A 13,153-nucleotide genomic window follows, 5' to 3' on the forward strand; every position below is an offset into this window, starting at 1 on the left:
AACTGCTCTATGAATTACTTTTGTCCTATATTTATAGACTCAGAAAAAAGGTTGAAATGTTTGTTACTAGTTTCCACGGGCTGACATAACAAAAACCACAAACTGGGTCGCTTAAAACAACGGAAATTTATTCTCTCAGTTCTGAAGGCCAGAAATCTGAAATCCACGTGTCAGCAGAGCCGCGCTCCGAGACTGGCTGGACTCCTTCCTTGCCTCTTCCAGGCTTCTGGTGATGGCTCTCAGCCCTCTGTGTTCCCTGCTCGCAGCCGCGTCACTCCAGTCTTTGCCTCTGTTGTCACATAGCATTCTCCGTGTGTGTCCTTTACATGGTGTTTTCCTCTTCTTATAAAGACAGGCATCACACTGGATTAGGGCCCACCCCATTGACCTCATCTTAACTCGGTTACTTTTGCAAAGACCCTATTTCCAAATAAGGTCACATTCACAGGGACTAAGGATTAGGACTCAAAATCTTTTAGGGGGGACACAATTCAACCCATAATAATATTCATTTTATCAGTTATTTATAAATATGTTTTATAAGAAAAATGAAATGCCAACACGATTTCTCAAATTTGGGGGTAAAGAATTTGTGACAGTCCAAGCCACAACTGTTATAATTTTGTTACGTACACAATTCCAAAAACTTCAAACTTTAAATATTTCAACTTAATTCAGTTTAGTACAAATAGTACTTTCCTATATTTAGAGAAATATTAACTTCACACCATAAGCATTCATTTAAAAGTCAATGCCACTTTTATTACAGTTAATTTATAATTTCCATTTGCCGTTATAGTCAAGGTTATTCAGAGAAATAAACCAGAATTATAAGGGCAAGAGTCAGTGCAAATACCCTATTTCACATCATATTCAAGACTAAATATCCATCAAACCACATTCAGGAAGCTGATGATAGAAACTTTGGCAGTTTTCAAGACACACTGGTCAAACCGTCATTAAATCCCACTGCATCAGTCAGTATCTACTAAGCACCTCCCCTTGCAGTTAGCAATGTATTAGGTGCTTAAGGACAAACAGTTTGACTCAATAAATTTTAAAAATACATATTTAAGACTTATAATACTATTCACAGAGTTCTTGGCAGAGTTGTACTTTGAGGTTTCTACTGCTGAGAAATTTGAGGTTCGTGTTGTCTCTCTTTCAGTCCCAAAAGCTCCGTTTTGAGTTCTCCAGGCTTTGGTGGAATTTCAGGTATCGTCTACACAACAAAACAAAACATAGATACCAGTGCTTTCTCAGACTGTAATTAAATGTGACCTGAAAGACTCCAAAGAAAGTAAAGAGTAAAAAAGAACAGAAAGTCCTCTGCTACTCAATGATAAATCTTCATCATGAGAGCCTGCGGTCACTCTGAGTCGCTTTCTGGCCCCACATTTATATGCCTGTCATCCGGGCTACATCTTAAGAACAAGAGGACTCACAGAGGGAGATGCATCAACATCAACTGACGGATCACAAGTCCCAGTAAGGCTTTCCACATCTGGAAATTCATCCCTGCACTATTGACTGACTCTCCACCATGTGCCTGGCACAGAAAACAGCTATCAGGAATCAATGTATTCAAAAACAGTAAGTGCCTACTATGTGCAAAGCATAACGCAGTGAGCAAAAAATTACAAAACCGCCTTTAAGAAAGGTGGTCAAAAAAAGCCCAAGAAGGTGACTTTTTTTTGTAACAACTTTAGTAAGAAATAATTCACATCTCATACCATTCACCCATTTAAAGTATACAATTCAGTGGCTTTTAGTATAGTCATAAAGTTCTGCATCCATCACCATAAATTGTAGAAGTGTTTCATCACCCCAAAAGGAAACCCCATATCCATTAGCAGTCACTCCCATTCCCACACTACCCTCCCGCTCACCAAGCTGCTGCCCTAGGGGACCATTAAATCTACTTTTTGTTTGTATGGATTTGCCTGTTCTGGACATTTCATACAAATGGAATCATACAGTTTGAGGTCTTTTGTGACTAGTGTCTTTCACTCAGCATGTTTCCAAGGTTCACCATGTTGTCACATATCAGTACTTCATTCTCTTTTTTTTTTTTTTGAGGAAGATTAACCCTGAGATAACATCTGTTGCCAACCTCCTCTTTCTGCTGAGGAAGACTGGCCCCGAGCTAACATCTGTGCCCCTCTTCCTCTATTTTATATGTGGGATGCCTGCCACAGCATGGCTTAATAGGCGGTGAGTAGGTCTGCACCCAGGATCCAAACCAGCGAACTCCAGGCTGCTAAAGCAGAGTGCACAAACTTAACCACTGTGCCACCAGGCCAACCCCTCATTCCCTTTTAAGACCAATAATATTCCATTATATGGATAAACCACATTTTATTTAACTACTCATTGGTCGATGGACTTCTGGATGGTTCCCACTTTTGGGCTTTTATGAATAATACTTCTATGAACATTCATGTAGCAGTTTTTATGTGGACATATGCTTTCATTTATCTTGGGTATAAATCTAGAAGTGGAATAGCTGGGTCATATAACTCTATGTTTCACTGAGAAACTGCCAAACTGTTTTTCAAAGCAGAATCACCATTTTACATTCCTAACAGCACTGTATAAGGGTCCCAATTTCTCCACATCCTCACCAACAATTGTCACTAGCTGGGTTTTTTTGGTGAGGAAGAGTGGCCCTGAGCTAACATCTATTGCCAACTGTCCTCTATTTTGTATGTGGGACACGACCACAGCATGGCTTAACAAGCAGAACATAGGTCTGCATCCAGGATCCAAACCTGCGAACCCTGGGCTGCCGAAGCAGAGCGCACAAACTTAACCACTATGGCACCGGCCTGGCCCCTGTTTTGTTTTTTTGCTTTGTTTAAATTATAGCCATCACAGTGGTTATGAGGTGGTATCTTGTTGTGGTTTTGATTTGCATTTCCCTGATGGCTAATGATGCTGAGAATCTTTTCATGTGCTTATTGTCTGAAAGGGTGACTTCTGAACAAAGACGTGAAGAAGGATGAGAAAGCCAGCCATGCAGATATTGAGGCGAGTTTCAGGCAGATGGAACCAGAAAAGCAGAGGACCTGAGGCAGGAATGTGCCTTATGTTCAAGGAAAAGCAAGGTGGTCAACACAGCTGGTGCACAGTACTCCATGAGAGGCCAGGAAGGGAAAGGCGGTGCGAAGACGGGAAGTCACAGGAGAGTTTTGAGCAGAAAAGTGACATGACCTGACAAGTGTAAAAAGATGACAATGGTGGCTTTGTTGAGAATGGACTGCAGGAAAGCAAGGGTGGAAGGGGTAAGACAGGTCACGAAGGTAGCACAATAACTGCAATGAGAGATGACTGACAGTGGCTTGAATTGGGCAGTAGCAACAGAGGTGGTAAAAAGCGGTGAACTTCTGGATCTACTTCTTAGGTTAAGCCAAAGGGATTTGCTATGTGCAGTATGAGAGAGGAGTTGAGGATGACGGCTAGGTTTTGGCCTGAACAACTAGAAGAATGGAGTCACCATTTATTGTGATAGGGAAGACTTCAAGGAGAAGACCACGTCTGTTAGGGGAAGACCAGGATCTCAGTTCTGAACATGCTCACTGCACATCCAAGTGAAACTGTCAAGGGTGCAGTTAACAACCAAGTTTTAAGCTCAAAGGAGAGGTCCAGACTGGAGTGTATTATTCTAGTATATAAATAATAACTAATGCTCTGAGATTAGATGAGATCATGGAAGTGAATGTAGGCAGAAACAAAGGGTCAAAGACAAGGGCCTGTGGCCTACCAATCTTGGGAGGATAAGGGGGTGAAGAGGAACCAGCAATGACTGAGAAGCAGCAACCAATGAGGAAGAAGAACCAGGAGAGAGTGATGTCCTAGAAGCCAGGTGAAGAAGGTGTTTCAAGGAGAGAGTATTCCATGTGTCACACGCTGCCGACGCGTCAGGAAAGAGGAAGACTGATAACTGACTCATAGGATTTAACAACATGGAGATGATGGTGACCTTAAAAGGCATTTCAGTCAAGTATTCACATGCTTCCATCTCCAGGCCTTTGTGTATCCTGTTCTCTCCATCTGGAATGTCCCCTGCACGTATTCTTCCACATGGCCTCTCATATTGGCATTACCGAAATCCTTCTCATTACCCAAGGCCCACCTCAGTGACAGCTCGAGGAAGATGGAATGTATCACTCCCTCCACACCATTCCCACCACGCTTTGTTTACCCATCTCTGACCGGAGTTAAACCCATGAGGTCGTATATCATGATTTAGAGCAGTCCATTTCTATCAGATATCAGTTTCTACTGTAAGGTCCCTGAGGAAAGGGATCACACCTTAATCTCCTCCTTATTTCTTACAATCCTATGAGAACGCCCCTCATTATCAGAGGCAGTCAGAAAACGTGCTGAAGGAGTAAATCAACAGACTTTGCTCAGGACTCTTATAAACTCATAAGATTAGAGAAATAAAATCTTTACTCAAATTACTTTACACAAAACTGCAAGATCATTCTGGCATAATTTCAGTCATATCAGAAAACTTCAATCACTTTTCAATGTCTAAAGTTCAAACACCTTGACCTGGCTCATGTTACCCTTTTATCTCCTATTGATTAATTAATCCTAAAGAAATAAAATAGTTTAGGAAAGACTATGGGGTTTGCAGTCAGGATAATAGGAGAGGTAGGGAGGTAAGAGATGTGCTACACAGCACCATTCTCATTTTGAAGTGAAAGTGACTTTCTAAGAAATCAGTGATGGGAACTGGAATAAAAGCCTGAGTAACACATATGACAATTTGTTCTCTTAAAAGTAGTCCTAGGATTTTGACATTCCAATCCCTTCACTACAAGCAAAGAATGTAGCTTGTTTCATGTTCATTAAACTGTCCAAACTAACTTAGAAGAGCTATTTTTTCCCCCAGGTCACAACAGGAAATTATGTGAAACCATAAAGCCCTATAAAATACAATAACAACATGTTTCAATTTTCTACAAAGTATTCACAACTACACACACACACACAAATTTGGGGTGACCTGAATTTCCAATACAGTATAAAGCTAAAATGACAATTTAACTTTTATTAAGACAGCAGTTTTATTTACATATTAAATATATAAGAAATTTTTAAAAGACTAATAAGTTTTTTGGTATCAAAAGTCATCAATGGGGGCCGACCGGTGGCGGAGCAGTTAAGTGCGCACGTTCTGCTTTGGCAGTCCCGGGTTCGCTGGTTCGGATCCCGGCTGTGGACATGGCACCGCTTGGCAAGCCATGCTGTGGTAGGCGTCCCACATATAAAGTAGAGGAAAATGGGCACGGATGTTAGCTCAGGGCCAGTCTTCCTCAGCAAAAAGAGGAGGATTGGCAGCAGATATTAGCTCAGGGCTAATCTTCCTCAAAAAAAAAACTTATCAATGTTATCAGAGGTTCTACATAGCAGTTTGTGTGTATATGGGTGTGTTTGGAGACAACCAAAAATGAACATTTGACCTACTATGCCGTCAATAATAAGATCAGAGGGGGCCAGCCCTGTGGCCGAGTGGTTAAGTTCATGCACTCTGCTTCGGAGGCCCAGGCCCAGGGTTTCTCTGGTTCGGATCCCGGGCACGGACATGGCACCACTCATCAGGCCACGCTGAGGCAGCGTCCCACATGCCACAACTAGAAGACCGCACAACTAAAATGTACAACTATTTACTGGGGGGATTTGGGGAGAAAAAGCAGGGAGGAAAAAAAGATTATAAATTAAGGAAAAAAGAACAAGTAAAAGTAAAATTACAAACAAACTTTACAAACAGTTAATCACTGACTGGTTAGTAAACTTAAGACTTTGGTTGCTTCTTGTCAGGAGCCCCTGTGGCATGGTTTCTCATCGTCCTTTCCTCTGTTCACGCTGCTTGAGGACTTTAGAGAAGCTGCAAAAGGGAAGCTCAAGCGAAAGGCACCCCTGTATTCCAGGACAGAGCACCTGCCTCGAGTCCTCGCCTCCTCTCCCATTTTGACGGTGAGCTGGACAACTAGAGAAAAGCGCCTTTAATGCTACTCCCTTAAGACAGCACTGAGCACAAGCCCTAGGCAGCCCCCAGGGTCTCCTCTGCTCTGGACTCCACCTAGACCTTCTAGCTGCCCAGAGGGAAAGACTCCTGGGAAGGCCCGAGGTTGTTCACAATCACCGCCAGTGGCAGTAAGCACTGGAACAATACCAACAGATGTAGGTAAATTCCTTAAATGTGAGTAAGGCATACAGCATCCTACACACGGCCAGCCACTCTGGCCTCAAGTCTACAGAGGAGCCCCACTAACAATGTCACAGCCCAATCAGGATGAGGCGGCCTGAGGCGCTTCAGTGTGCCCTTCTGGAGATTCTGGCTTCGTGCTGCCTCGTCCCAAGGTCCCGGTAGCTCTGGTAACAACCCTTGCATAATCCCACTTATAATGAGATGGGTGAATCAAAGGTCAGCTTCCCAGGGTCAAATCACAGGCATTCCTTCCGTCTTTTGTAAGGCCTGCCTGATGTCTATTCCTGTATAAGCCAGAGACTGAACTGCGTTGGAAGGTTCTTACCCTCTTCTGTCTCCACTAAGTATCCTTGATGCTTCCCTAGAACTCAAAAGAGAGGCAGTCTGAAGTGGTAAGACAGAGCGACTGCAGCATTGTTTGCACAAAAAGTAGATACCACCCAAATGTCGACAGGGGATTGACTAAATAATATACGGAATATCTGTATTATGAAATACTATGCATTGGTCAGAAAGAGAAAAGCCCAGTGATATAAACAAACATCTATTCATACAGATGTTAACCAAAACAAGCAAGTTGCAGAGAAATGTGTATATGAACTCCTATTATATGAGGAAAAACACCCCCAAAAATAAGTGTGTGTCTCTGTGTTTTCAACAATAGTAAAAAGTCTGGAAGGATATACACCCACCATCAAACGGTAGTGACCTTTGAGGAGGAGACTGGAGAAAGGAGCTTGTAAGTGGGGGGATTTTTCACTTTTTACTTTACATACTTCAATTCAACGTGAATGTTTTACAAGGGTGTTGTATTATTTTATTAACAGGATCAAAAGAGAGAAACATTAAACAGAAAGCTTGGGCTTCAAATCCTCATCAAGCTAAGCGACTTTGGGAAGTCACCTGCACTCTTCCAAGACTCAGTTTCCTCATCTGAAAACAAGAATAAATACCGCCAAAACTGTAGTGACAACTAACTGAAATGAGAAACACAAACGGTTGGTTCTCCGTAAGTGTAACCTGTGCAGAGTCCAGGCAGAAATGACTGCTCCGTACACTGCGCTCCAAAGCACTCCATTCACATCTATAGCATAACACTTAGCACCCTCTTACAATTACAATTATTTGCACCATACTTCCTCATCTCCACCTCCCCAAGCGCATCACTCCTCAAAAGTACCTTTAATTGCCAGTTCCTAATTCCATGAATGCTTATTAAGATAAATTTAAATTTCTCCCTCCTTTAAATGCATACATCCACTCATTCTTCATGCAACACGTATTTATTCAGCATCTACTACATTCTAAGTTCTTTTCTAGTGGTTGACATACAAGTGTGAAGCGGACAGGCACAGTCCCTTCCTGGAGATTACATTCCAGGGGAGGAAACCAAGAACCACTAAACAAAGGAATAAAATGATTGCAAATTATGACAGTGCTCTATGAAAACAAAAGACTGAGGCAGAATCGCAGAGGAAGAATCCTTTAGGAGCTGTCCAAAGGACCCTCCTGCTGGAGAAGATATTTCAGCGGAGGCCTGAGGTTTTGTAGAAGGAAATCAAGCCAAGACCTGGGGGAAAAGCACTCCAAGAAGAGAAAAAGCATGGCCTGGAGGTGGGGACAGGCTGGATGAGTTTAAGCAACAGCAAGGAAGCCGGTGTGGCTGCAACAGAGGGAACAAGGGGGAAACGGTAGAAGGTAAAGCCGGTGGCAGGCAGGCGCCAGACCGTGTAAGACCCTAAACCTGTACGAGCAGGCCATGCATTGCTCTAAATGCAATGGGATGCCACCCTAAGGCCCAGGGCAGAGATGCTCCAAACTTCGTGTTCCGATCATTTCTGCGGCTGCGCGGAGACGGGGGCGGTTTGGGAGCGAGGCCGCGGCCGCCCGCGCACTCACCAGGTCCGGCTGGTAGTATCTGTGCACCGCTTGGGCCCCGGCGCACATGGCGAGCAGGCTGGCAGCGAACATTTTCAGGTAGGTGGCCCAGGGCACGCCCGCTGGCATGGCTGGGGGCTGGACCGGGAGGGAGGGCGGGCGGTATTACAAGGGTCCCAGCCCACAACTAAGTCGCGCCGGAAACGAGCCGCCCGGCCGCGGAGGGGCGGGAGCTGGGCGCCCAGGTCCTCCCCTCATTTCCCCCCCGCCTCCCCGTGTCCTCACTGAGGAAACGCGGGCGCTGAGAGGACGAAGGCCCTGCAGGCCCAAGACCCGCCTTCAAGCGCTTCCGGGGGAGGAGGGGCTGGGCCTTCGGAATTTAAAGGCAGCTCTCGCGGAGCAAGCGGGAGGCCCACGGCGGGTGGTTTCCCCGCCAACCTTCAGACTCTAGAAGGAGGACCCGCACTCCCCGCCTGCCCTATAGGTGCACCCCAGGAGAGACTGTACGGGGAATGCACCCCGCTCGGCAGCCGCTCAGAGGGCGGCCGGAAGTGCGCTCAGAAGCCGGAACGGACCGCCAGCGGGCGGGACCGAAAGAGCAGGGGCTGGGGGCTGCGCCGGACCGGAAAGCAAGGGCACTGCCGGCGCCGGCGCGGCCGGATGACCCTGGCCAGTGTCTTTCTTTTTTTTTTTTTTTTTTTTTAACCGATTCCCAGTCCTGTCCCAGCCCCAGGCTCTCGTCACACTCTTCACTCTCCCCGTAGTAGGATTTTTCCTGGCAGTGGTGGAGTCTCGGGCTCGGAGCTGGCTGGATTCTTGCAGCGTTTGTCTCATCGCACGCACAGGGAGATTGCTGGCGTTTACCACGTTTTGGGAGCGGGTGGAGGTTGGCACGCTGAGCAGTGCCTGCTTGAGGGAAGTCACCCTCGAGGGAGTGAAGTTAAAGCATTCTCTGTCCTTGTGCCGGGCGTCCTTTTATATCAAACAGCCACACCCACACAGCTCTGCCCGTGTGCTACGGTGCCGCTGGAAAAGATGAAACCTGAAATCGACATTATTTAGTTTATGCATTTTTAGATTGTGCTTTATGGATTTTCTGTTAAGCAAAAGGTTCATGCAAGACTGAATTCTGAAGGGTAGATTCACTTTTTAAACACTTTTATGGAGACATAGTTGACAAAATAAACCACATATTTAAAGTATACGATTTGATGAGGTTTGACATGTGTACACCTGTGTAACCACTACTGCAATAAAAATAACATAGCCATCATCCCCCAAAAGTTTCTTTGTGCCTCTTTCTAATTCCTCTCACATCGCCTCCTTCCCTGGGCAACCACTGATTTGCTTTCTGTAACAATAAATTTGCATTTTCTAGAATGTTATGTAAATGGAATCATAAGTAGGTACTATTTTGGTCTGGCTTATTTCATGCAGCACAGTTATTTTGAGATTCAGCCACATTGTTGTGTGTATCAGTAGTTCACTTCTTTTTATTGCTGACTATGTTTATACCACAGTTGGTTTATGCATTCACCTTTGGTGGACATTTCGGTTGTTTCCAGTTTGGGGCTTGTAGGAATGAAGCTGCTATGAAGAGTAAAGTATACCAGAAAGATTCAGACACGTCTGTGAACATGTGCTTCCATTTCTATTGGGTATATTCCCAGGAGTAGAATGGCTGCAGCGTATGGTAGGTAGCTGTATATTTCACTTACGAAATTGCTAAACTGCTTGTGAAGTAGTGGTACAGTTTTACATTCCTGCCAGCGGTGTTGAGGGTTCCAGTTCCTCTACATCCTCTTCCAACACTTGGTCTGGTTAGCGTTTTTAATTTTAGACACTCTAATAGGTGGGTACTGGTATCCCATGACTAATGATGTTGAGAATCCTTTTATGTGCTTATATTTCTTTGGTGAAGTATCTGTTCAAATCTTCTACCCATTTTTTAATTGTATTGTTTGTTTTTTTATTATGAGTTTTGAGTCTTCTTTATATGTTATGGGTATGTCCTTTATCCGATAGATTGGATCTGCAAATATTTTTTCCCAGTCTATAGCTTGTTTTTTCTTTTTCCTAATAATCTTCCTCATAAGTTTAAGGCATCTTTTTCCTAATAATCTTTTGAAGAGCAAGAGTTAATTTTAAGGAAGTCCAATTTTCAATTTTCTCTTTTATGGATGGTGCTTTTGGTGTGCACGGGTCACACACCCATGAAGCTGACCCCGTGTGCCAGCATCAGAGACGATTTCCCATCCAACACTCTAGCTTTCTACTTGTTGAGCTCCCCATTCAGAAACCTTGATTTCTACTTAATTTTTGCAGTGTTCTCCCCTAATTCATGAAGTTAAAAATATATATTAGTTCTACATTAATTCACGTTATGTCATCTAACATGGGTTTCATGTTAGGGAGCTATGAGTTTAAATAATTTAAATAGTTCAGAAGATAACTAATTCTTTTTGTTTGTTTATTTGGGATCTTGGTTTGCTCTGCATCTCACATTCCGGTCTCTGAGAAGTGAAAGCTACATCAGGTTTCAAACATTAATCAAATTCTTGGCATATCTGTTGCAAATGGCAGATGTTGAATAAATGTGATATTAAATGTCAGAAGCTATTTTCTAAAAACAATGCAGAAAATAAATTAACCTCTATTAGGATAATTACACGCACTGAGAATTTTTTTAAACCACACATTCTTATAAACTAAGAAAGCATGCATTTTTTTTTAATTCTTAAGAAAGAATACATGAGATAGATAAGAAATTCCAGGACATTATCTTTAAGGCGAGATAAGTACCGCAAAATGTTGACCTAGCACAGCTGAAAACGGTTTGGGTTCCTTAAAGTGTTGCTAAATGACAAACTAGTAAGAGTAGATTCCACCACGGAGGAAAACAGAGGGGTACACCTATTTGTTTCTTTTTAATTTTCTACCATGCACCCAAAACCACATCTTATGCAGTGCACAACTCCAGGAGTCCCATTCACACTGTAGTCTATCAGTAATGGGTCCTATGTCTGTGTGTCTTGTGTCTCTCCTCCTAGGAGGACACTGGTCACTGAATTGGGGGCTACCGTAATCCAGTATGACTTCATCTTGCCTTGATTACATCTACTAAGACCCTATTTCCAAATAAGGCCACATTCACAGATACCAGGTGGACATGAATGTGGAGGAGACAGTATTCAACTCGGTACAAGCCCTTATTACCTACTCAAAAATTTTAAAAATATATAAATAAAAGTTTAAACATTCACTGAAAGAAAATGTTCAAGGGCTCATAAATTTTGAGTAAGAAAAATCAACTCTTTTGAAGCCCAGAAAATCTTGTATGCTCCCCTAAAATGTTCTTTAAAGCTCCCTGACACACAGATTTCTTTCTAAATCATTTGTTTGAAACATGTAGGTATTCCCCCATGCTGACACTACAAACCCCCCTTTTTGCAAAATATAGCTTAAGTGTTAAACACCTGTAATAAAAGCAATCATCTGAGTGAATACAGGAGAGTGTTTGAACTACGGGTCTCCTCATTTGCTCCGTCACTTGGAAGAATAAGCCCTGTTACAGTGGCTTTTCAAACTTTATCATGATTCACAGTAAGAAATACTTGTAACATCATGATCCTATCTGTACCCGTTATAGATGTGTGTATGTGTGTGTGTAACAAAAGTCTTACAAAACAATACTTACCCTTATTACATATGAACCCTTTGATGCTTCCTATTCTGTTCTAGTTCTTTTTTTATGCTTAGTTAAGTTCAGGACCTATTTTCAGGATGAAAATCTGCAGTTGGAAAAACCCTGCCCAGTCAGAAGCCTTGTTGACAGTAAGATGTATGTAACTGACTGACAGAAGTTTAGCTCAGAAGGAAGCAAGCTTACAGGGTTCTTGAAAGGGAGAGGAGGCACTGGGAGAAGAGGGGGAATAGGTGAAGGGACTTGCCCTTCTGTTCTTGTTGTCCTATCATACAAGGTCTCTTTGAAGTAGACATATTTGGGAAAGATAGGAGGAGGACATTTCTCCTAGGCTTCCTCAAGTTCTGGTGGGCAAGGCACACGAGCAGAAGTTTGTCTTCCAGACTCTGATTCCGGATGGGGAAAGAGACACTGATGAGACAGGAGCCACTTTGCTGCAGTTGCTTCACCATTTCCAGGTTCGACCTGCTGCTCCCCAGCAACTCTTCCAGTACACTCTTCCTTTTGCAAATCGAAACTGAACAGAGTCCGCTGGTCTGCAGAGGTTACGAAGGGAGCCGGCAGACCCAGAACGCACAGCACCTCACCGTCAGGGAGATGCGTGCCGCCCAAGGCTAACTCATCCTGAGTGAAACTTCCTGAAAAAAGTCTGCAGCTCTTTACACACCCTTTCAGTCACCAGAATTCTCTCTGTAATAACTGAGGGAAGCCACCTGCTTTAAAACTTTTCTAGACTCTGGTCCTGAGTAGTTAGCAAAACCAGAGAGAGGATGGGCTGTTGTTTCTTCATTCACTCAACAAATATTCACTGACAATCGACCATGAGTCAAGTTCTGAGCGGTAACTACTAATGGACAGAGCATTCGTAAAAGTTCTGAAAAGTTTAAAAGTATTAAAACTTTCCTTTAAGCAACTGATAGAATACAAATTAATCACTTGTATGTACTCACGAAAGCCCTTTCCTGCATCCCAGAATGCAGAAGACACACGAAGCACGGAGCCACAACCCTCTCCCAGCCCACGTTACATAGTGAGACATGAACCACTCTTGCTGTAAAGCACTGAGATTTTGGCGTCTTCTGTTACCACGGCTTAACTAGAGAAAGCTAACTAATATAGCAGCCATGCTTTTCATCACGCAAACTAGAGCAACAGAAAAGCCTGTCTCCATTAAGCGTTATTTCATGAAGTCACTGTACAAAAACCAGTGACAACTTGAGAACTAATGAAACAAACACTAGCTGTAAGAGCCACTGAGAAATAAAACAGGGGCTAGTCTGGGAAGGTATAAAGAGGACAGAGTGCCTGAATGGCATCTATTTTCAGACTTCAAATCTTTAATATTTGTA

General features: G+C 43.4%; 1 protein-coding gene and 1 long non-coding RNA gene across 2 annotated transcripts; one reads left to right on the forward strand and one right to left on the reverse strand.

The window, feature by feature from the left end:
* Positions 1-107: 107 nt before the first annotated feature.
* On the reverse strand, positions 108-8,358 carry UQCC6 (ubiquinol-cytochrome c reductase complex assembly factor 6). Its single transcript, XM_003364284.5, has 2 exons — positions 8,123-8,358; positions 108-1,222 (listed from the first exon to the last, which is right to left on the reverse strand). Exons 1-2 carry the CDS (start codon positions 8,228-8,230, stop codon positions 1,127-1,129), a joined length of 204 nt encoding a protein of 67 aa, XP_003364332.1. The 5' UTR covers positions 8,231-8,358; the 3' UTR covers positions 108-1,126.
* LOC138921307 (uncharacterized) lies at positions 7,637-9,384 on the forward strand. The gene is made up of 2 exons (XR_011433795.1): positions 7,637-8,200; positions 8,586-9,384. It is a non-coding gene; the product is annotated as an uncharacterized lncRNA (long non-coding RNA).
* The last annotated feature ends 3,769 nt before the right edge of the window (positions 9,385-13,153 follow it).

Source organism: Equus caballus, chromosome 28 (assembly GCF_041296265.1).
Source record: "Equus caballus isolate H_3958 breed thoroughbred chromosome 28, TB-T2T, whole genome shotgun sequence".
Classification (NCBI taxonomy): Eukaryota; Metazoa; Chordata; class Mammalia; order Perissodactyla; family Equidae; genus Equus; species Equus caballus.